Source organism: Schistocerca piceifrons, chromosome X (genome assembly GCF_021461385.2).
Source record: "Schistocerca piceifrons isolate TAMUIC-IGC-003096 chromosome X, iqSchPice1.1, whole genome shotgun sequence".
In the NCBI taxonomy this organism is placed as follows: Eukaryota; Metazoa; Arthropoda; class Insecta; order Orthoptera; family Acrididae; genus Schistocerca; species Schistocerca piceifrons.
The window spans coordinates 21,251,926-21,278,497 of NC_060149.1; the positions used below are offsets into that span (position 1 = coordinate 21,251,926).

The 26,572-nt window shown below is 38.7% G+C and overlaps 1 protein-coding gene across 1 annotated transcript; it reads left to right on the forward strand.

The window, feature by feature from the left end:
• LOC124722152 (monocarboxylate transporter 3-like) lies at positions 1-26,572 on the forward strand. Its single transcript, XM_047247356.1, has 5 exons — positions 1-15; positions 112-340; positions 10,498-10,664; positions 20,257-20,479; positions 26,077-26,572. The coding sequence occupies exons 1-5, from the start codon at positions 1-3 to the stop codon at positions 26,460-26,462; spliced, it is 1,020 nt and encodes a 339-aa protein (XP_047103312.1). The 3' UTR covers positions 26,463-26,572.

Below are 26,572 nucleotides of genomic sequence, written 5' to 3' on the forward strand. Positions count from 1 at the left end.
ATGAATGAACGTAGGGTAAAAATAAGATAAAAATACTGTTCTTTCCCAGTATAAAACAGATCTTGCAATTGGTAAAATGTTCTTTGTCTCAAACTTCCATTTCGTTTTCAGATAGGAGAAAATGAGAGCATATGCTTTACAACATCGAAATCAAGAATTCCCCGAGAAAAACGTGAAATAGTGAGGCCACTTTCTCGAAAGGATATATTCTACTCAGGTTCTGTAATAAATCTTCCTGAATACAAGAGTCAGAAATCATTAACAAGCTACAGGCAAAGCGTAATTTCACTGCCCAAATATCCTCAGGATCAAATAGACATCGAGGGAGAGGGAGGAGGAAGTAAGTATTGCTATTTTCTGTTTCTGTATCAATATATGTAAATCAGTCTTTCCTTCTCATCCTGTCCAGTAAGTCCCCCTGACCCAGGATTCTGGGTGATTTTTCTGAACTGTACCCCTTTCCCTTAACCTCTCCAGTCCTTTTCCTTCACCCCTCTTCCTGCCCCTTGATCTCTTCTGCCAGAACGCTTGTAAACATTAACTATTTTTGTTTATGTGTTCCCCTGACACTGTGTGGAGAGTAGAGTTTTTATCTGTCCATTTACATTATATTATCAATAATTTATTATTTTTGTTGTTATAATATATGTAAATTGTTTTTAATTTTGAGACTACCTGTTGGCATGCCACAAGTGGTACCGTAGGTACACTAAATACTGTAGATCAGAATTGTTACTTAATACACTTATTTAAACTCACACTCACGAACAGCAACTATACACAAAGCAGAAACGTAACTTTAGAGATTTCTTAGATGATCATGTTTTAGTGAAGTTGGGAAGTTCAGTTACTTGTTTATCTTACCTGATACCAAACATCCAAAATAAAGCTTGAACTGTTGCAGCCATTGTGAAACTACTTCGTGACAACACTTCGCAGTTCTTTCACAAATTGCACACTTAAGCTCTTGGGATAAGAATCAAATGATGGTAAACCCGATACCTCATCTGTCAGAAAGTACACAGACTTACTTAGAGGCTTGGTAAGCTAGTAGAGGAACTAGGAATTTCTGTGTTAATTTACACTGATGGAAAAGAATTGCAACACCAAGAAGAAGTTGTGCAACATAAATAAGAGCTGGTAGGTGTGATTCTACATCTGACAGACAATGTCTGTGGCACTTGTAGTGCCACTGTGAGGACGCAAATCAGCTTTGCTTTAAATACACACTGTAACAGTCCTGAGCGTTAGTAACCTTTCACTTTGGATGTGGCTTCAGACAGCCACATGGCACTACTGAGAGGGAAGACCATTGAGTTTCACATATGGCTCTGGTGCATTGTACTGCATCTGCAGTCGCAATTCGAGTAGTAGTTAGCATCACAGTGTCACAGTGAACTGTTGAAAATTGGTTACTTCAAAGACACCTCTGAGCCGGATGCATGCATTCCACTGACCCCAAACTACCACCACTTGCGACTTCAGTGGTGTCAATTGGGAGCTCATTGGAGGGTGTAGTGAAGATCTGTTATGTTTTCTTATGAAAGGTGGTTCTGCTTCAGTGCTAGTAATGGCCATGTGTTGTTAGAAGGAGCCCAGCTGAGAGTCTGCAACCAACCTGTCCGATTGCTCAATACGAGTACATTGGACCTACACCTAGAGTTACAGTCTGGGATGTGATTTTTTTTATAACAGCAGGAGCACTCTCATGTTTATTCCGTTCCTCCTGACTGCAAATTTATGTGTCAGTCTGGTGATTTGACCTGTTGTGCTGCCATTCATTAACTGCATTCCAGGGAGCATTTTCTAACAGGATAACGTTTGCCTACATACTGGTGTTGTAACCCATCATGGTCTACAGAATGTCAACACGGACTGCTCGATCACCAGATCTGTCTCCAATTGAGTACATGTGGGACATCATTGGAGAACAACTCCAGCATCATCCATAACCAGCATTAAGTGTACATGTATTGACCGACCAAGTGCAAGAGGCATGGATCTCCATCTCACAAACTGACATCCAGCACCCATAAAACACAATACATGCATATCTCCAGGCTTGCATTCAACATGCTGATGGTTAAACTAGTTATTAATGTACCAGCATTTCGCATTTGCAATGGCCTACCTCACACCTACATTAACCTGAGATCTTGCAATGTTAGTCACTTAAATATGTTACCTAGACAAATGCGTTCCTGAAATTTCATTACTCTACATTAATTACCTTACGGTGTTTTGATTTTTTCCATCAGTGTATTAATGAAACTGAGTCTAATGGCAACCAAGAGAATTCATGAAATGATTTTCATTTACCTATCAGGTTCTTGAACAACCACGCTCACTAACAGCAATCATTTATAGCAGCTTCTTTCCTTCTTTACGGAGTGGTGAACAAATTCATTGCTATAGAATATGAACCTTCTCCATAGTATTCTGAATTGCGAGTAGAGAAGTGACATAAGAATACAAACGTAAATGTGCATTTGGATTCATGGACTTTATTGAGGGATTAAATAAAAGGAACAAGGGAATGGCAGTTTAATGTATTTTAAAGACTAAAACACCCAGTGAATCATTTATTTATTTGTTTAGTTCGGGGACTACTGTTCCCTTTCGAGCGTAAGAACTAGCAGATAAACTGTAGCAGAGTGGTGTATGTATGTGATCCACTGTTTTTAAGGAGACTGAGAATACTCAGGGAACAGTATGAGTTCATGACACAGACTTGGCTGCTGTTTTACGGTATACTAAATTTCACTTAGTAGTCTCCTTCTAGGAATAAAAGCTCTAACCATGAGAAACATTGTTACCATAGTGCTTACTTTATTTCTCTTCTAATAATTTTCAAACTGTGTTGGCAGACTACCAAATACATGGGAATAAAAGCCCTAACCATGAGAAACATTGTTACCATAGTGCTTACCTTATTTCTCTTCTAATAATTTTCAAACTGCGTTGGCAGACTACCAAATACATATGTACCTACACTGTCATGTAATTATGAACACATAAGTACAAGAGAACTGCATATCAGCTGTAACTAATGAAAAAAAATTAAATAAATAATATGGGGAACATTCTGTAGTGTAGGTAGTTGTGCTAAAAGTCATATATCCATAAGTTTTTGGAACAGTCTGTGTATTTTTTTGCCTGAAAATGTTTAATAACATGTACCTTATGGTTGATTCAATTTTTTACACATTCACCTTGCATATGTTTTTATTTGATTTTTCACATAAATAATTACACAAAATGAAAAGCCATCAGAGTGTGAATCAAAAAGAGATTGAGGAATTAAGAATCAAATTGAACAAGGACAGGAAGGATTTGGTGTAAAGGAAAAGATAGCATATTCTGGAGGATAGTCATTAGCTATTTTCAGCTGATTTTTATTTGCTTATTGTATTTTATTTACACAATGCTCGTACATGAGAGAAAGGATATGTTAGAACAAAGAAGCGATGGTGAAGCGCTATTAATATTGAAAACTGCAGTTTTAACAACCAAGGGGATATTTTGAAAAGTACATTTTGGAAGAATATAAAATATATTTGACTCATAATATGTATGATTTTATTTTATTAGAACTCAAATAATGTTTAAGTAGGAGCTGATATTATAATAGTAGCAGCTTTATTTCCCATTGAATCATATTTTACAATGATATTAGACATGTTAGTATTAGCAGATTTGTGTAAAATATGGAAATAGTTCTACAGATAAATGATAAACCAAAAATTAAAAAAGAGTGAATTTTAACAAATAAAAATTACTATTTTTGTACATACCAGAATTAATATTCAGTATAAAAAATGTATATGCCATCACACTGGCATTGTCAAAAATTACATGAAATATTTGTAAGCAGGCTGTAACACATAATAACAGAAACATAATTTGTTTCAACAAAGTACTGTTACACTGTCGACCATCAAGGTTACGGTATTAGGATGGGTAGATAATCTTACTTAATGTGCATACACTGTATGGTAGGAAAGAACACATGATTAAATTTGTAGGGGATGTGTGAGAGTATGTGCATATAGTTCAACTGAGCTGGGATGACAGATGTGGGATAATATACAACTCTGTTTCGACTCTATACTAGAGTTCATCAATATTTGTGACTGGTCAGTAGTGACATGCCAGTCTCTTGGCTACCCATGCTCAAATATTTATATTGTATCAGAGATCTGGAGAATATGCTTGTCAGGCTAACAGTTGAACACTCTATGTGTGGGAGTAACTCAAGACAGCATGGGCAACCTACTGTCTTGAGCTATCTTATTGAAATGTGACATCACAGCAGATATAAATGATACACACCAGCCATAACATCTTAGAAATGTAACACGTGTGACCCAAATTACCCCCACAGATGGTCCTGTAGTGAACCTAATGACTTTCTTCATGCCAGGTATTGGGTCTATATGACAATGTTGAATACAGACAGACAACATTCATTCCCAGAGCTTCCACAAACATATACATCTATAGTAGTGCTGGAGGAGCTCATATGAAAATGCAATATCTGACACTCCCGTGTCTTGTGCTGTCATTCAGCACATCGGTGTCAGTTTGACTATCTCTAGTGCCAAGGCAAGCAAAACTGTCCCAATGGTTGCCATGTTGTTAATGTGTGGTGCTCCAGACATTGTCACACTGCCCGTGTGGTAGATACTTGTCTTGCTGCAGAAAGCCCATTTCCTGACTATAGTTATGCAACATGGCTCAATGAACCTACAAAGCTGAGCAAATGACATGTCTGATTAGATTAGATTAGATTTACTTTCATTCCAACTGATCCATAGTGAGGAGGTCCTCCAGTATGTGGAACATGTCAGAAAAACAACAATACATGACAAATATTTACAACTAAAACAAATAAGCTAATGTACCATTCCACAGGTCCCAAGTGGAATGATCACCATTTTTTAATGAACACTATATAAAAGAATCATTTTACCAATACTAATGCACTGAATTTAAAATAAAAAAGTTTTATTTATATATTTATAAGGTAATAAACATGTAATACAACTAGTATAATACTTATTTATAATGAACACATTACTGCACTGAAATGGTGCAGAAGTCAGATTGTACTTACACACACACACACACACACACACACACACACATATTTACAATGAACACATTACTGCATTGAAATTGTGCAGAAGTTATATTTTATTGAGAAATTCATCAATGGAGTAGAAGGAGTTGGCCACCAATAAATCCTTTAGGCTTCTCTTAAAGTGAATTTCATAGGTTGTTAAACTTTTTATGGCTGCTGGCAAGTTATTGAAAATGTGTGTTCCTGAATAATGCACAACTTTTTGTACAAGACTAAGTGACTTTAAATCCTTGTGAAGATTATTCTTATTTCTGGTATTGATTCCATGAATTGAGCTGTTGGTTTGAAAAAGTTATCTATTTTTAATGACAAATTTCATTAAGGAATAAATACATTGGGAAGCAGTAGTTAGTATCCCTAGTTCCCTAAACAGGCTTCTGCAGGATGTTCTTGAGTTCACACCACATATAACTCTTACTGCACGTTTTTGTGCCTGGAAAACTTTAGCTTGGCTTGATGAATTACCCCAAAAAATAATCCCATATGACATTATGGAATGAAAGTAAGCATAGTATGCCAGCTTTTTCGTTTTTATATCCCCTATGTCTGACAAAATTCGCATTGCAAGCAGAGATTTGTTAAGATGCTTCAGCAGTTCTGTTGTGTGCTCCTCCCAGTTGAATTTGTTATCAAGCTGTAATCCCAAGAATTTAACACTGTCCACTTCTTCTATCTTCTTGTCATCGTATGTTAGACATATACTCATGGGACACCCCTTACAAGTTCTGAACTGCATGTAGTGTGTTTTTTCAAAGTTTAGTGACAAAGAATTGGCTAGGAACCAGTGATTAATGTCCACAAGTATTTTATTAGCTGATATTTCTAAGACTACATTTGATTTGCTATGTATTGCAATGTTTGTATCATCGGCAAACAAAACAAACTTGGCATCTGGTAATGTTACTGATGAAAGGTCATTGATATACCCAAGAAAAAGTAAGGGCCCTAAAATGGAACCTTGTGGGACCCCACATGTAATTAGTTCCCAGTTGGATGGTGCCTGATAGCTTGATACATGTCTCTTTCCTAATAACACTCCTTGTTTCCTGCCAGAGATATAAGATTTGAACCATTTTGCAGCATTTCCTGTTACACTATAATATTCTAATTTACTTAAAAGGATATTGTGATTTACACAGTCAAATGCCTTTGACAGATCACAAAATATACCAGTTGCCTGCAATTTTTTGTCTACTGAATTAAGCACATTTTCACTGTAAGTGTAGATAGCCTTCTCAATATCAGAACCTTTTAGAAATCCAAACTGTGACTTTGACAGTATGTTATTTGAGATAAGATGGTTGTAAAGCTGACTGTACATTACTTTTTCTAAAATTTTGGAGAATGCTGGCAACAGTGAAATTGGACGGAAATTTGATGCTATTTCTTTATCTCCCTTCTTAAACAGTGGCTTAACTTCAGCATATTTCAACCATTGAGGAAGTATTCCACTGATAAATGACTGGTTACACAGATAGCTTAATATGTTACTTAGCTCAGAATCACATTCTTTAATTAATAATTTCATCATACCCACTAGATGTTTTTGATTTTAAAGATTTTATGATGGACATTATTTCTGTTGGGGTAGTGAGGGTCAAATTCATATTATGTAAGTTGCTTGAAATGTCTGGTCTGAGGTATTCCATAGCAGCATCTACCAAACCTGACAACCCCATTTTTTCAGTAACATTATAAAATGTTTGTTAAAGAGTTCTGCAACACTATATACATCTGTCACCGATGTATCATTTACTCTTAATGCTATTTGTTCCTCTTCATGTCTGGTTCTACAGGTCTCCTCCTTCACTATATCCCACATTGTCTTTATTTTGTTATCTTATATGACTATCTTTTCCTTGTAATATATTTGCTTTGACGTCCATATTACAGTCTTTAATATTTTGCAGTATTTCTTGTAATGTGCTATAGCATCAACATCAGGACTGTTTCAGATTGACAGATAGAGTTTTCTTTTTGTTTTACAAGATACCCCTATTCCTTGAGTAATCCATAGCTTCTTTGTAGACTTTGCTCTAACCTTGGTAAGTTTTGGGGGAAAACAGTGTTCGAATAAGGTAAGCACTTTAGTAGCAAAAGTGTTATATTTTTCATTCAAGCCATTAGCACTGTAAACATCAGTCCAGTGAATGTCTCTGAGGAGTGTCCTAAAATAATCAATTTTTGGCTTATTGATTACCCTCTTGAGCTCAGATTTAACAGATTTTACATCCTGTTCAGTATTAACATTTAACAGAAGGAACTGCATGTCATGGTCTGAGAGGCCATTGACTATTGGTTTTGCAGCATACTGCAGCGAGGGCCCGGACTGGGGGCGGGAGGGGGATGGTGTCTGGAAATGGAGCAGGGTCCGCGGCTGTCGCCCATGGAGGAGCTCTGCCAGACTGCATCCATCAATTGCGATAGGTGCTCAAAAACAGGGTGAGGGCTGACATGGTTTGAAACGTGTTGACCGCCGTCGTCATCTGGTGTTTAAAAGTGCAGACAAGCTTCTCCGCCGTGCCATTGGACGAATGGTGGAAAGGGGGACTACGGATATGTTTGATACCATTGGCCTGACAGAAGTCATGGAAGGAGGATGCCGTGAATTGGGGACCATTATCGGAGACCAATGTGTGTGGCAGACCCTCATTGGCGAGAACGTGAGTGTAGCCTCTGTGGTGGTGGATGCCATGCAGGCAACATATGGGTATGTGGAGTAGGCATCAACGACTAGTAACCACATGGACCCCAAAAACAGGCCTGCAAAATCGATACGGATGCAATCCCAGGGTTTGCGAGGCACAGGCCAGGGTGTAAACGACTGAGGGGGGCTTGCCTGGTGACGCGCACAGACAGTGAACCCACGGACCTGGTGCTCAATATCGCCATCGATGCCAGGCCAATACACGTGCCAGCGAACCAAAACTTTCATACAGGACATACCCCAGTGCCCACGGTGTAACAAAATAAGCACCCAAAGCTGCAATTCCGGAGGGATGACCACCCAATGGGCATCCGACTCTGTGGCCAACAGAAGGACATCATCGACAATGGAGAGCCTGTGGGACAGGTGGTGCCAGTGGCTGAAATTGGACAGCATCCAATGAGTAACATAGGAGGGCCACCCATGGAACACATAGTTGAGAACCTGCCGCAAGACAGGGTCATGGCGGGTAGCTGCAGCAATGTGAGCAGCCATAAGAGGTAGACCATCCAGTGCATCCCAGCGGGCGGAGTCAATGTGAACACAGAGGACCTCCTGTTGGTCAAAGACTGGATCGGGGCCTGCTGGGAGACATGACAAAGCATCTGCGTTAGCATTGTGAGTGGTGAACTTATACCGGATTGTGTAAGCGTAATTACATAAAAGCAATGCGCAGTGCTGGAGACATTGAGCCGTCTGCTCTGGAGGGTGATAGTGGGGTCCGAAAAGTGTAACCAATGGTTTATGGTCCATCAACAGGGTGAACTTTGCCTCAAAGAGATAGGTGTGAAATTTTTGGACAGCGAACACGATCACCAGGGCCTCCTTTCCAGTCTGGGAGTAGTTCCGTTGTGCTGGGGTCAACGTCTTAGAGGCTTAAGCGATGGGCTGTTCAGAGCCATTGGCATCCCGGTGTGAAAGGATGGCCCCAATGCTGTATGCCAATGCATCAGCCACCACAACCAAGGGGCGGTCTGGAGAGAAGGGAGTAAGGCAAGGGGCGGAGTTCAGAATCGCCTTTAAATGGAGAAAAACCTGATCACAGTCATGAGTCTAATCAAAAGGTACCCCTTTGCAATGCAAGTGATTGAGAGGCTGAGCAACGGAGGCAGCCTGGGGCAAGAAATTTAAGTAATAAATAACCTTGCCCAAAAACACCTGGAGTTCAGATAAGTCCTTGGGACAAGGAAGGGCCTCAATAGCCGCGACATTATGACCCAAAGGGCAGATTCCATCTTTGCTAAACCAGTGGCCTAAGTATTCCACTTCCGGTTGAAAAAAAAAAACACATGTCCAGCTGACAGCATAAACCAGCAGACTGCAGAGCGTGAAATGAGGCGCTGAGGTTTTGCAAATGTTCCTGGCGGGAATGCCCAGTGACCAAGATGTCATCCAGATAATTCACACAGGTGAGGATAGGCTGTGTAAGCCGCTCCAGGAATCACTGGAAAATGGCCGGCGCTGAAGAGACACCAAAGGGAAGGTGCTTGTACTTATACAATCCGAGAGGCATGTCGGTAACCATGACATTCTGAGATTCAGCATCCAGCATTGACTGTAGTGCCGAAGTCCCCACACAGCCAAAGGGACCCATTGGGTTTCCGTATGAACACCATTGGCATCGCCCAGACACTGTAAGTTACAGGCTCCAGAACGCCAGCTGCCTGGAGCCGATCAAGTTCCTGCTTGATTGCCAACCATAAGGCCACCGGAAGGGGCCGGGCCTGGAAAAAGCGAGGCTGCACATCCGGCCGTAGAGTGATGTACGCCCGAAAGCTGGAAGCACATCTGAGATTCATTGCAAACAATGACGCAAAAGTGGAGCACAGATCATCCAAGTCCTGAAAAGGAACAGCCATGGAAACAACCTTAACTTGGTCGGAAATTGAAAAGCCAAACAGTTGAAATGCATCCAGGCCAAAAATATTCGAAGCCAACAGATGGTTTCCTTTTAGATAGGAAGTGAATGTGGACATAGAAATTTAAATAAACTACTCTATATTTCTTTCTCCAAGTGATAGATGAAACTGAACGTTTCGTCAATACAGTTTCTGGTTATTGCACCTATTGGAAACCGAGATCAGACCATATACCTCAGAATTATTCCCTCGTTGGTCATTCTGTTGTCTTACTTTTGAAGCATTTGTATGTATCTCACCTCTTTCCAGACCTCAGTGACTTATCTCCATAGAGTCACAGGAACCTAATTTTTATGTGTGTTCCACTGATTGATTGTTGGACAGTGTGATTCATCCTACTACTTACTTATTAATACTGATTTTCATGAGGCATTATCCTTAACCCTAATTAATTTATAACTTTGAAATTTATTGAAATTATTACAGTATTGTGAAAACAAGTGTAAGGAAAAGGGATCATTTCATGTTAACTATCATACATGCTGTTTCATTCGTTTTCATCCTTAGATCAACTTCATAGGGTCTATGTAATTACATGTCATAGCCAGGAGTCTTTGCAGCATTCTTTTGCTATGTTAAATGCACTGTATTTAATCCAAAGAGAGATAAGCTCATTAAAAATACAACTATTACCATATAGTTTCTAATTCTTGAATCACACCTTGAGGTGCAAATAATGAAATATGAAGGCATTGCTTTCTAAACACTACTTCCCTCTTTTTTTGCAGCATGCTCACAGTGTTGTCCTGAATCATTTAGATCAATTTTGGGGACGATGATGGACATGTCTTTGCTCAAAGATCCCGTGTTTATGCTCATTAGCATCAGCAATTTGTTTGGCATGATGGGACTGTATGTACCATTTGTGTACCTGGTTGATGCTGCAATTCTTGATGTAAGAACATCTTTTTATTATTATCTTTATTACCTAGTTTAATCATTTAAAAGTCATGACTGGACAGACTGTAACATTCTTACAACCCTTTAATACACATAATTAGGAATATATATACAATAAAACAGAAATACATAAATGAAATGTATTAGGTTCTTGTGTAGCTTAATAACTGGAAAGACAAGTATTTAATGGTTCACTTTCTTTATGATCTACCAAATTCAATGATAAGAATTTCTAGTAAAAATAACCAAGATGTGTATCAGTGTGGTTACATTTCCATATAAAATAAAGTATCAGAAGTGAAGTCTGTGTTTAGTAGGTATGTTAATATTGTATTAATCTGAATGCTCATGGGCTGAGCATGATCTAGGTAACTGTAGACAGTTATGAAAAGAAATTAAGTTTGACTTAAGTTTTGTCTGAAGTTTTTCATGAAACTTGGGTGTAATGTGGTGGCACAAAACTTTACAACAGTCACAGACATCTTGTTCATTTCACTAGCAATATTCTGACAGACACTATATAATATTATATATTAATTGGCCAAAAGTCATGCAAAGGCAAAAAGACTTGAGTCAGTGGTGAGCTATTAAGCTTTTTATGTGTGTTTTCATGTATATTTAATTTGTTTGGTTTTGAATGGGCAGTGGCAATTGGTTGCAGCTTTGTCAGGCTCTAGCATCCATTGGTGACACACCAAGAGAGTAGAAAGTTACATATTTAGCTTTCTCTATAGTGTAGCTTTACTAGTACTAGAATGGATAAAGTGTTTGCATACTGAGTGCAGATGCAGGAGGAGGTGGCTGCAGTTTATGAACAACTTTGGCCATTGTCAGCCACTTGCAGGGTGCTGCCTCAGGATGTGGAGGTAGTGGAGAATCTGGTCCATCAAATGGGATACCTCAGGTGTTGCTTCTTTCACACGAGCGCTCTAGGCACTGAGAATTATACCCAGTGTGGGGAATCTACCTGAACAGTAGGGGGACCAGCAAGCTGTAACATGTTTGTCTCATTCAAGGAAGAGGGTAAATGTTGAGGCTGGAGTGGACAGGTGGCTTCTGGCTTCTCCTTCAGCAGGGTCCATGTAGTCACACGGGGACAGGAGTTTGGTAGTTAATGTGAGTTCCATTGTTAGGCAAATTACGGAACCCCTTAGGGAAGTAACCTCTAGAGCTGGAAAAAAGTCGAATCAGTGCTTTGCATGTCTGCCAGGGGGCCTCATCCAAAATGAGTCATCTGCAAGTTGTGGCTCTCATTGGCACGAATGATGTCTGTTGTTTGGGTTCTGATGATGTCCTCAGTTCATGGAAGTACACTGGCCTCACTTTCAAAGTGCAAGTAGAGCTCAAAATTTGCAATTTCAGACTCAGAGTTGATCAGAATCCTTTGGTTTTGATCCAAGTGGAGGGTCTCACCCAAAGGCTCCATTGATTCTCTGTTGGTCTTGCCTGCAGACTTCAGGACCTGTATTATTAGATGGAGAATTGTAGGACTACCCTTGATATGTCAGGGGTGCAAAACACAAAGAACGCAGCTACTTGGGTAGCAGAGCACTTTTGAAATGCACAGGTGAGTTTCTCTGTCTAGCCAGTTGTTGAGGCCCTCTGATGAACACTTGCCAGTCAACATGCAGGGAGTAAAATCAGACCATGTGCAAAGTAAAGATACTCTAAAATATTTACTGAAGTGTGAAATATATATAAAAAAGACAGAGTCTACAAAATTACAGACCAGTATCCTTTTTGCCTTGGAGGTATTGAACATATTCTGAATTCCAATATAATAAATTTGCTTGAGATGGAAAAGCTTCTGTCCACATATCAGCAGGGATTTAGAAAGCATTACTCATGCAAAACTCATTTTATCATTTTCTCACATAATTTCCAGTGAGCTGTGAACTAAGGGCAACTCCTCGATTTCTGGAAAGCATTTGACATGGTGACCCACTACAGACTGTTAAAAAAAGAATCTGGGAATAAAGTTAGGTTCCCATATATGTGATTGGCTCAAAGACGCCGTAAGTAGTAGGACTCAGTGAGTTATCCTGTATTATGATATATTTTTTTGTTAATGTGCTATGTGACACACTTACATTAATTAAATAACTCCTCAAGAGTTCAGACTTATTATGCACCTGCACTGACAGTATCAGATTTTTCTGTCAGGTGCATATACACTCCTGGAAATTGAAATAAGAACACCGTGAATTCATTGTCCCAGGAAGGGGAAACTTTATTGACACATTCCTGGGGTCAGATACATCACATGATCACACTGACAGAACCACAGGCACATAGACACAGGCAACAGAGCATGCACAATGTCGGCACTAGTACAGTGTATATCCACCTTTCGCAGCAATGCAGGCTGCTATTCTCCCATGGAGATGATCGTAGAGATGCTGGATGTAGTCCTGTGGAACGGCTTGCCATGCCATTTCCACCTGGCGCCTCAGTTGGACCAGCGTTCGTGATGGACGTGCAGACCGCGTGAGACGACGCTTCATCCAGTCCCAAACATGCTCAATGGGGGACAGATCCGGCGATTTTGCTGGCCAGGGTAGTTGACTTACACCTTCTAGAGCACGTTGGGTGGCATGGGATACATGCGGACGTGCATTGTCCTGTTGGAACAGCAAGTTCCCTTGCCGGTCTAGGAATGGTAGAACGATGGGTTCGATGACGGTTTGGATGTACCGTGCACTATTCAGTGTCCCCTCGACAATCACCAGTGGTGTACGGCCAGTGTAGGAGATCGCTCCCCACACCATGATGCCGGGTGTTGGCCCTGTGTGCCTCGGTCGTATGCAGTCCTGATTGTGGCGCTCACCTGCACGGCGCCAAACACACATACGACCATCATTGGCACCAAGGCAGAAGCGACTCTCATCGCTGAAGACGACACGTCTCCATTCGTCCCTCCATTCACGCCTGTCGCGACACCACTGGAGGCGGGCTGCACGATGTTGGGGCGTGAGCGGAAGACGGCCTAACGGTGTGCGGGACCGTAGCCCAGTTTCATGGAGTCGGTTGCGAATGGTCCTCGCCGATACCCCAGGAGCAACAGTGTCCCTAATTTGCTGGGAAGTGGCGGTGCGGTCCCCTACGGCACTGCGTAGGATCCTACGGTCTTGGCGTGCATCCGTGCATCGCTGCGGTCCGGTCCCAGGTCGACGGGCACGTGCACCTTCCGCCGACCACTGGCGACAACATCGATGTACTGTGGAGACCTCACGCCCCACGTGTTGAGCGGTACGTCCACCCGGCCTCCCGCATGCCCACTATACGCCCTCGCTCAAAGTCCGTCAACTGCACATACAGTTCACGTCCACGCTGTCGCAGCATGCTACCAGTGTTAAAGACTGCGATGGAGCTCCGTATGCCACGGCAAACTGGCTGACACTGACGGCGGCGGTGCACAAATGCTGCGCAGCTAGCGCCATTCGACGGCCAACACCGCAGTTCCTGGTGTGTCCGCTGTGCCGTGCGTGTGATCATTGCTTGTACAGCCCTCTCGCAGTGTCCGGAGCAAGTATGGTGGGTCTGACACACCGGTGTCAATGTCTTCTTTTTTCCATTTCCAGGAGTGTATATTGGTCTATGTGCAGTGTCTCTTCTTTGGAACTTTAAATTCAGAATATGACCCAAGACAGAATGTCCCTGAAAAAGAAGTTTTCCTTTGAGTGTCATTTATGCAGGATTGTGCACAAACTCATTTATTGAGCTGTTGGAACAGAAGAGAAAACATATAAATTTGTAGGTGAACCCTTAATATTTCAATGACCATGGAGTGGTTTGTTAAGGGGTCTGTTTGAGTTAGATGGAAAGCGTGCTCAGATAGTGAAAGCAGTTAAGATGATTGTTCGTGTAAAGTAGGATATCTCGGTTTGAGTCCTGGTCTGGCACAAATTTTCTCTTGCCTCCAATTAACTAATTACAATGCCTGGTTGTGACTGAGGTCTGAGTTTCTCTTGTCATGTGCAAATATGGCTGCTGAATCAAAAAATGGTGTCTGTCCCTTCTGATATGTCCAAGGACAATGGACATGTCCAAAAAAATGCCAACACTCATACAATAATATGTATACACCTGATGGCGAATACGGATACCTTCAGCGCAGAAGCACACTATGTATGAACACTTGCGGGAATCAGGTGAAGCTATGAGCAATGGGAATAATGGACAATGGACACTACATGTATAGTGTTCTGCAAGCTGAGAATTGGGGTTGGGTCGGTATTTGATTGATTTTATTTTATTTTGTCTTCCATAGGTCCAACTGTGTTGGGTTCACAAGGATGTGGAACGAGTCACTTTTTTACAAATACAGTATGATAATCGTATAGTATATACAGACATTTGAGTACATAATTATATAAAAATTTATACAGTAAATTCTTTGAGCAGCAATACAGAAAAAAGAAAATACATATTTCCATAGAATCGTTAAAGCACTACAGAAAACAGATACAGAGCACACACAGATACAGAGCTCAAGTTAAATAACATTCTTAGTAGAATTATGTCAGCTTGTATTATATAATATTAAAATTTTACAATTTATTTAGTTAAAAATTCATCTAGACTGTAAAAAGCTTTTTCTAGCAGAAATATTTATAATGCTTTCCTAAACTTACTCTTGTTATGAATCTCAGTCTTTATTCCAGGAGGAAGAGCATTGAAGAGTTTTGCTCCAGTGTAGCGGACACCCTTTTGTGCCAAGCTCAAATTTCTAATGCTCATGATAATTACTGTTTGGTTGAAATATTTCTATATTTTTACAGACAAAACACATGAGAGAAAAAATATATTGGCATGTAGTTGTGTATATTTTAAGTTTTTGAAAGTTATTTCTACACAAGTCTCTTGGACACAATCCACATATAATTCTTAAAGCTCACTTCTGTGCAAAGAACACTTTCCTTGCTAATGGCTGGTTGCCCTAAGAAATAATGCCGTATTCAACGAGTGAGTGAAAATAGCCACAGTATGCCACTTTTCCAGTGTTAGGTTCAACATATGTAGAGACAACCCATAGAGCATATGTAGCAGAGCTAAACCTCTTACAGAGATCTATAATACGTGAAGACCAGTTCATTTTCTTGTCAATGTGCACTCCAAAAATTTTGTTTTTTCCATTCTTTCTATTGGCTGATTACCACATGCCACACTTATCTCTCTCTCTTTTTCTGTTTTTGTACAGAACTGAATAAAGCTGGTCTTACTGGAATTTAATGAGAGACCATTCACCTTGAACCAAGTAACCACATATGAAAGTATGTGATTACTGAGTTCCTCAAGATTACTATCCATTCTACTGCTCATAAAAATTGTGGTATCATCTGCAAATAATGTAAACTAACATGTCAGGCTTGTACATGATGGTAGATCATTTATAAAAACCAGGAATAATAGGGGCCCTGAGACACTCCACATGTAATGGAACTAGGGTCAGAATGTGAGGAAACATCACATACTCCACCTGAGCTATTCAAGACAACCTTTTGTTTTCTGTCTTGGACTGTAGCCAATTGCCTGCAACACCACATATTCCTACTAATTTTGCTTTTTGCAAGAGAATCTGGTGATCAACACAATCAAATGCTTTGGATAAATTACAGAAGATACCAAGTGCTAGCATTTTTTCATTAAGGGTTTCTAGGACTTCATTTGCAAGTGCATAGACTGCGTCTTCTGTTGAACGGCCCTTTTGAAAGCCAAATTGGCTCTTGCTAAGAACTCCATTCTTCGTGAGATGATCAGTAATTCTTACATGTATTAGCTTTTCTAAAATTTTGGAGAAAGCTGTTAGCAAATAGATGGGTCGATAGTTAGTTAGTTCAGCTTTATCGCCATTTTTGTACAGGGGCTTCACAATGGCATACTTAAGTCTACTGGGAACAACACCTTTCTGAAGGGAAGCATTGAAAATATGACAGAGACTGTCCCATATCCACACACAAGAATATTTATTTATTTTTATTTATTTATTTATTCATCCGTGGAACAATAAATATTGTAGGGATGTCGTCAGATTACAACACATGAGCACACATACATTTACAGTTAAACAGGTTTCTCATATTTTGTGTAGTTTTTATAACTAGTCATACACATATTTATAATTACATAATATTTTGGTGATAATGTCATATGTTGCTAATAATCTACATCTATGTTAAATATTCTTTTACAGTATAACAACAATTACTTACTAAAAAGGTTTTAAGCTTTTGTCTGAAAGTGAGGGGCTCATTTGTTTCTTTAATTTCTTGTGGTAATTTGTTATACAGTTTTATCCCATTATAAAATATACTTTTTTGCGTCTTTGCCTTGTTCTTTCTATCTAGATGGAGGTGGTGACAAGCTCTTGTTTCATGGTCATGTATTAGGCTGTTTGTGTTGTACATGTTGAGATTTATCTTAATGAACATTATGTTCTGAAAGATATACTCACAAGAAACAGTTAGAATTCCTAGCTTTCTAAATAATTCTAGACAGTGGGCCCTGTTGTTGCTATTTGTTATTATCCTTATGGCTCTTTTTTGTACTTTGAACACAGTTTGTATGTTACTGGCACTTGTTCCCCAAAACATGATCCCATAGCTGAGGACTGAGTGTAGATATCCGTAATATGTTATTTTAAGACGGGTATTATTGCATACCGGTGCAAGGATTCTGAGAGCATAGCATGCTGTGGATAATTTCTTTGCAAAATGTTGACATGGTTTGTCCATTTCAGTTGTCTGTCTACATTCATCCCTAAGAATTTGGTACTTGTTACACATTCTAATTCATTATTACTAACTTTTATTCTAGTGGCATTGTGTTTTCTGTTCAATTGGAAGTTAATATAGTTAGTTTTCTTTACATTTAGGGTTACTTTATTTTTTAATGACCAGTTGTGGACATCATTGAGGGCCTCGTTTGCTCTTTCTGACAGTTGTGTTGGATTTTCACCTGTTATTACTATGTTGCTGTCATCAGCAAAAAGTATTTTTTCGCCATGTCTGATACTTTGTGGGAAGTCGTTAATGTATATAAGAAACAATATTGGGCCTAATACATTTCCCTGTGGGACGCCTATATTCACATTTTCTGGGTCAGACAGGTGTTTTATAAGGGAATTGTTTGAAACTTGTGATATCTCAACTCGTTGAGCTCTGTTTTCCAAGTATGATTTGAACCACTTCTTTGTCACACCTCTTATTCCTATTTGCACTAATTTATGAGGTAAGATTTTGTGGTCAACTGTATCAAAGGCCTTGGACAAGTCTAAAAAGATACCACTTACATTTTCACCTTTGTCCAGTGCTTCTAAAATTACTTTAGTGAACTGTGCTATAGCATATTGTGTGCCTTTTCCGGGCCTAAAACCAAATTGGTCATTGGAAAGAAGATTATATTTATTCTGGTAATTTAGCAGTCTCTTTTTGACTAGTATTTCTATTATTTTAGAAATGATAGACAGTATAGAGATCGGCCTGTAGTTCTCTACATTTTCCACATCTCCGTTTTTAAGGATAGGTATAACTTTTGCTTGTTTTAGGTACTCCGGAAAGTATCCAGATTCGAAAGATTCATTAATTATGTCTGTTAATGGGCCCTTTATGGAGTCTATACAATCTTTAATTACGCAGACTGGGATTTCATCGTAATTTCAATAAATTACTAAATATATTATCAACCCCTGCAGAGTTCTTACTTTTTAGAGACATGATGATTTTTTGAATTTCTTCTACAGTGACAGGATTAAGGTGCATTTCTGAAATTGTGTTTGAATATACTTCTTGACAAAGAGTTACAGCTTCATCAACATTGCGCTTCCAACCAATCTGTTGAGTGACTGATAAGAAGTGTTTATTAAAAATCTCAGCCACACTTTTGGGGTTATCTACTAGGGTACCTTCATATCTGATTTTATTTACATCTTCTTTGCTTGTTGTATCTCATCCTGTTTCTTTTTTTAAAATGTTCTAAACTGTTTTTATTTTATTGTTACACTTATCTATTTTCTTCTCATAATAAAGGGCTTTTGATTTGTGTATTAGTTTCTTTAAAATTTTACAGTATAATCTATAGTGTTCTCATTTTTCTACATCTTTACATAATCTTATTGCAGCATAAGTTTCCCTTTTGGTTCTACATTACTGTTTTATACCTTTTGTAATCCAAGGCTTACTTACAGAATTGGAAGCACTGTTTCTGACCCATTTCTTGGGAAATATTTCTTCAAAAAGAGCACAGAATTCATTTATAAAACAGTTAAATTTAGTATCAAAATTATCATGGCTACATACTAAAGACCAATCCATTTGATGCGACCTATGGTTGAAAGTTTCTTTTGTCTTTTCATTCATTACTCTTATGAATTTCCATTGAGGAAATTGTTTTTTGAACAGATTAACATCATAAAGAATGAGAATTTGTTCGTCATGATTTGAAAGCCCACTTACAACCTGCCTGACAGTATAATCCTGATGTCTGCTCACATCTAAAAAAATGTTGTCTATCAGAGTTTGGGACTCAGATGTAATTCTTGTTGGGAAGTTTATTACTGATATCAGATTATGTAAGGTCATCACAATCTCAAAGTCAATTTTAATCTTATTTTCTCTCATAAAGTTTATACTGAAATCACCTAAAAGTACAATAACCTTTGATTTTGAAACTATCCCTGACAGAAGGAGTTCAATGAAATGTAGAAAAGTTTTTATGTCACCTGAAGGAGCCCTGTAGACAGCCAACACTATTATTGTGTAGAATTTAGTTATTATTTCTGTTGCACATGCCTAAAATTGTTGTTCCACACAATATTTCTTGATATCTATAGCTTCGTATGCTACACTATCCTTAACATAAATTGCTACTCCACCTTTGTCTTTACTTTCCCTACAGTAGTATGTTACTAAACTATAACTTACTATAGATGACAAGTAACATGGTGCTCAGTTAAGCACAAAATCTGAGCATTATTTGTACTATCCTTTTCATTAATGTTAATAAGAAGTTGATCTGTTTTGTTTGAGAGGCCCTTATATTTTGATGAAAGAACGAGATGCCTTCCTCCGGCTTTTTCATTCTATTACTGCTGTTACCTGACTGAGAATCCACTGGAGTCTGTCTTGAGACAGGAGGGAGGAGACACTTGACACTACCTACTGTTGTCCCTTCTTTTTCTTCAGGCCCGCGTGAGTTGTTCCCATCACAATGGCAGTTAAGACAAAAGGTCTCATACATTGGGATATCTGGGTTTGAGATACAGTCCAGGACACATTTTTGTTGTCACTATTTGACTTATTTCAATGCCAAATTGTGGCTGAGGCCTGATGTACTCTTACTTTATTAGTAATATTTATTCTTCAGGTCCTTAAGTGGCCTTACATGACAGCTCATCCATTATAGAAAACAAAAATGGCAAATCTGTCTCAAAATGTAAATTACTAGCCACCAAAGAAAAATATTTCTCAAATTCGTTATTTTGTTTATAATTCCTATTTTAGCTGTAAAACTCCTGTGCAAAACTTAACTGCAAACTCAATATTACCAACTGTTTCATATTCACGTATTCCTTTTTCTTCTTTTTCCAGGGAACTGATTCCAACTCAGCATCATTTCTCTTGTCAATTATTGGTATTACTAACACCGTGGGGAGAGTGGCATGTGGCTATCTAGCTGATTTTCCTTGGATGGACTCTTTGCTGCTGAATAATATTTGCCTTGTTGTATGCACATTTGCTGTTGCTGCCACACCTTTCTGTCATACCTATGCAGCATATGTTGCAATGGCAATATTTTTTGGTCTTGCTGTCTGTAAGTATTAGCATTGAAAGACTACTAAAATGATTATTACTGCTATTGTTAATTATAAAAAATATTTATCTTGTTATATTTAATACAGATACAGGCAAACTGTAACACTTAAAATGCATCATTTACATGAAACAAACCCTGGAAGGTGAAGCTAAGGAAATACAGTGAAAAATACCATGAACCATATAAGTGTTGTAACTGAGGAAAAGGAAAGAAATATTCATGACATAATCTATATTCAAAACTGTAAAAATAAAAGAAAAAGAATGGTTCACACATAAATATTGACAGTCAGAAATATAATTGTAAAAAATGGTTAAAAATGAAAAAGTGTCTGACACACAGAAAGATACTGAAATAAAAAGACAGCAGTCACAGGGTGAAAGCAAAGCAAGCATGACAAAGTGCAAGACAAAGTTTGGAAATAGCTTGGGAAAGTTGGAGAGGATAGAGAAAGATTAAGGTCAAAATAAATGCATGACAAAATGTAGACATGGGAGAAAAGAGTATGAAATGTTAAGAAAGTCAAGCACCATTTGAACAAACATTTGTCACACAGAAAATAATGAAAACAGCAAAAAAATATTCTTAATATATCAGTGGGATACATTTAATGAGTCATACAGATATCCTGACCTACATCAATAATGAGGGCGTCTGACTCTTGATCTGGCCAGCAGATTCTCAAGGTGTCTTATCTATTGATAATATCTGGTGATGGGTTGCCAAGAGACAGACTAGTCAGCCAATATAATTGATGAACACTGGCAGTGATTTAAAACAGCACGGAGTGACATACCCATATTTCACTTTGACACAGTGCCCATGATGCTCACCTGGATCAGATTCATTGTTGCTGGCAATGGTGTCAGTTCTGTGCGCTAATTTTTTGATCCTTTATACTCCCAGATCACCTACACATTTAATCATGTATTTTTCTAATATTCTGTTTATAAACAATAAGTAAAATTTTGTTATACATTATCTTTCTCAGTGTTGCACTTTTAATAACTAGCAACTTAGTGTTAACAACTCTCCATCAGACATGTTTATATGCAGATCATGCTCAGTTTTCTCTGCCATAGCATAATGGAGATTTTCTATAATTTATCATTATGACACCACTTGGGCAACGTGATGCATATCGAGGATTTATTTGCCAAGAGTGTGTATTGTGTAGTGTCAATTCATGTTGCTGCTCTTGCTGCTGTTTTGGCTGCTGCTACCACTGCTACTGATGCTGCTACCAATTCTGCTGCTGATAATTGCATATTAAATGTTTTATTGTTGAGAAAAGTATTTTTTCCAAGGGTCCTGCACTTGTGTATATCGGTGCTGAAACAGGCTAAAATTCATCCTATTGTCTGTCCTATGGATAAAACAATTCATACAAGCTTGATGATCATCTGAAACACACTTCTTAAGTCTGTGACAGCGACACCCATTTGCTAAGTGTAGGTGCATGGAAGAACTAATAACGAAAATTACCTCGAGCAATTAAACAGAAAATCGACTCGTGGAAATAACATCTTGAACCTACTGATAACAAACACACCCGAAATTTTCGACTCTGTATGTGCAGAACAGGGAATCAGTGATCATAAGGCCATTGCAGCATCCCTGAATATCGAAGTTATTAGGAATATAAAAAAAGGGAGGAAGGTTTATCTGTTTAGCAAGAGTAATAGAAGGCAGATTTCAGACTACCTAACAGATCAAAACGAAAATTTCTGTTCCGACACTGTCAATGTTGAGTGTTTATGGAAAAAGTTCAAGGCAATCGTAAAATGCGTTTTAGACAGGTAAGTGCTGAGTAAAACTGTGAGGGACGGGAAAAAACCTACCGTGGTACAACAAAAAAGTTAGAAAACTACTGCGAAAGCAAAGAGAGCTTCACTCCAAGTTTAAACGCAACCAAAACCTCTCAGACAAACAGAAGCTAAACAATGTCAAAGTTAGCATAAGGAGGGCTATGCGTGAAGTGTTCAGTGAATTCGAAAGTAAAATTCTATGTACCGACTTGACAGAAAATCCTAGGAAGTTCTGGTCTTATGTTAAATCAGTAAGTGGCTCGAAACAACATATCCAGACACTCCGGGATGATGAAGGCATTGAAACAGAGGATGACACGTGTAAAGCCGAAATACTAAACACCTTTTTCCAAAGCTGTTTCACAGAGGAAGACCGCACTGCAGTTCCTTCTCTAAATCCTCACACAACCGAAAAAATGGCTGACATCGAAATAAGTGTCCAAGGAATAGAAAAGCAACTGGGGTCACTCAACAGAGGAAAGTCCACTGGACCTGACGGGATACCAATTCGATTCTACACAGAGTTAGAACTTGCCCCCCCCCCCCTTCTAACAGCCGTGTACTGCAAGTCTCTAGACGAACGGAAGGTTCCAAATGATTGGAAAAGAGCACAGGTAGTCCCAGTCTTCAAGAATGGTCGTCGAGCAGATGTGCAAAACCATAGACCTACATCTCTGACGTCGATCTGTTGTAGAATTTTAGAACATGTTTTTTGCTCGAGTATCATGTCGTTTTTGGAAACCCAGAATCTACTATGTAGGAATCAACATGGATTCTGGAAACAGCGATCGTGTGGGACCCAACTCGCTTTATTTGTTCATGAGACCCAGAAAATATTAGATACAGGCTCCCAGGTAGATGCTATTTTTCTTGACTTCCTGAAGGCATTCGATACAGTTCCGCACTGTCGCCTGATAAACAAAGTAAGAGCCTACGGAATATCAGACCAGCTGTGTGGCTGGATTGAAGAGTTTTTAGCAAACAGAACACAGCATGTTGTTATCAATGGAGAGACGTCTACAGACGTTAAAGTAACCTCTGGCGTGCCACAGGGGAGTGTTATGGGACCATTGCTTTTCACAATATATATAAATGACCTAGTAGATAGTGTCGGAAGTTCCATGTGGCTTTTCGCGGATGATGCTGTAGTATACAGAGAAGTTGCAGCATTAGAAAATTGTAGCAAAATGCAGGAAGATCTGCAGCGGATAGGCACTTGGTGCAGGGAGTGGCAACTGACCCTTAACATAGACAAATGAAATATATTGCGAATACATAGAAAGAAGGATCCTTTATTGTATGATTATATGATAGCGGAACAAACACTGGTAGCAGTTACTTCTGTAAAATATCTGGGAGTATGTGTGCGGAACGATTTGAAGTGGAATGATCATATAAAATTAATTGTGAGTAAGGCGGGTACTGGGTTGAGATTCATTGGTAGAGTCCTTAGAAAATGTAGTCCATCAACAAAGGAGGTGGCTTACAAAACACTCGTTCGACCTATACTTGAGTATTGCTCATCAGTGTGGGATCCGTACCAGATCGGGTTGACGGAGGAGATAGAGAAGATCCAAATAAGAGTGGCGCATTTCGTCACAGCGTTATTTGGTAACCGTGATAGCGTTATGGAGATGTTTAACAAACTCAAGTGGCAGACTCTGCAAGAGAGGCGGTCTGCATCGCGGTGTAGCTTGCTCGCCAGGTTTCGAGAGGGTACGTTTCTGGATGAGGTATCGAATATATTGCTTCCCCCTGCTTATACCTCCCAAGGAGATCACGAATGTAAAATTAGGGAGATTAGAGCGCGCACGGAGGCTTTCAGACAGTCATTCTTCCCACGAACCATACGTGACTGGAACAGGAAAGGGAGGTAATGACAGTGGCACGTAAAGTGCCCTCTGCCACACACCATTGGGTGGCTTGTGGAGTATAAATGTAGATGTAGATGTACATGAAACCTAAACTGGCAAAGAAACATCAAAGAAGATGACATGGTTGGAGACGCAGGATTCAGATGGTTCAAATAACCATGAGTGATGCAGATTTATGTTTTTCAGTCTTTCCCTGTGAAATATATAACTCACTGTGCTGTGCTGTTACAGTTCCACATAAATAAATAGATAAATAAATATGAACTTTGGTGGAGGTGTTTGATAAGAAACATTGGGAAATTATGAAAAAACAGTTACAAAATTTGCAACAGTAGTTTTGCTGTAGCATCACACTGATTCACCTAGAGTATTAAGAACTGTATAAATAACTCCTGCTTAATATGAAGAAAAACCGTCCAACAGAGAAATTACATATGTTTCCTGTTAATAACAATCAACCTAATCAACTATATAGGGCGTTTCACAATTCCTGTTACCAGCTTTTAGAGGTTGTAGAGGGGAGTTATTAGATAAAGTTTAGATGAGGATCCCATCTCCTTAAATGTACAGGTTGAATATAAGATAAATTTAAAGTTAATATCTCTTTCAACACTCCTACTTACACAGTACACACACAAACTGAGAAAAGGATACTGCCGTCAGTCCCTGTTGTAATTATGACATCTCTCAACATTTTCATCTGACTATAATGGTAGCTGGTATGTTTGCAGCTAGGAAGGTTGACTGCAGTGCTCCATATATGTGCTGCACTCTCAAATTTTAAAGGATGTCATTCATCAGCCAGAAACAGATCTAATGATGAGGATTCAAAACATTACCTACTCCACAGGCTCATTGTGTCTGCTGTGTGTGTACTGTGAAATGGGAGATTTGAATGTTAACCGAATTTCAAACTTATTTTACATCAAAACAGCACATTTCTGGAAATGAGTTCCTTATCAAAACTTTCTCTACTGCTTCCCCTCTACAACTCATAGAGGTGATAAGTAGGCTTGTGAAACACCCTGTAAATTTTATGTAATACCAGAAAATCATACCAAGTGAGTTGATGTCACTACTTAATTAACGCATTACAAAAATTACACATAGAAAATACACCCCACATAAAAGACAAAAGGAACTGTTTGACTGTCACAAAAGTGTGAATGCCAAAGCCAGCTAATTTTTATTTCTGAACAGAAAATGCAGTATCCGAGGAAACATAAGTAGACAGTATTACATAAAATTCTGACTAATGAAAAGTAACAAAATAAATGTTTATTTTATATGTAATATACGTCTGGTTATCATATCATTTTACTTTCTTTAATGCTACAACTAGTCTGGCCAGTTGCCTTCCGCTGGGCCCAAATCAACATTTCTGTTCTTTTTCTTTTCAAATACTAAAGTAAAATAACAAGTAAGATGCTGTGTCTTAATTGACCTAAAGTGAGATTAACAGGACTTTTAAATCAAAATGGTAATAATAATAATGATAATAATAATAATAATAATAACTGGTAAAAATATAATAATGATTGTAAATCTACACGTGTCACATTTTACTACTAAGAATTAAATACATAGTGGTATCTGCAGAACCTTTGTGTGATTAATGAGTAGACAAACAACTGTCAGTTCCTGTTCAGCCTATGTGATTTAATTTTATCTAATCTTACACAGAATGTTTGGTGCTGCTTGTCACCATATCAAATTAGAATTTGTTTTGTTACAAATCTTATTTGATTCTCTTAAAAATGAGGGTTACACATACTAATAATGTGTGGAAAACACTAGTCAGATATATTTAGATAAGCTCTCTCATGAAAGCTGATAGTCATAAAGACATTTATCAAAAATTTCTCATATGTATATTACAGATTAAGTTAACAACTTTGTTCTTCATTTCCAGCTGGCTACATATCTCTCACATCCATCATCCTTGTTGATCTTCTGAGGCTTGATAAGCTCACAAACGCTTTTGGCCTTTTGATTTTGTTCAGAGGTGGTGCAGCAATTGTAGGGTCACCACTAGCAGGAGCTGTATATGATGCAACCAAGAGCTATGCCATACCTTTCTACATGGCCGCTGCATTCTTCCTTGTCTCAGCAGTGACCAGCTTCCTGGCACCATCACTGAAACGCTGCCTAGCATCACCTACTGCTCCACCTATCCCTGATGCACTTACTCCAATTAATGAGGATGTGGAAGAAGAAAATGAGCCAGATGTTGTGCCAGAAATTATTGAGACTGCTCCTTCTCCATCAGAAATAAAACAAATTGAGTCAGTATTGTGAAAAGACATTTAGTTTCCAATGTCACCAAAGATAATATTCACCTTAGTGAACAATTTATATGCACAACTTATAATATTTGTTGACTGACTGGACAGCACTCAAAAGAGGTC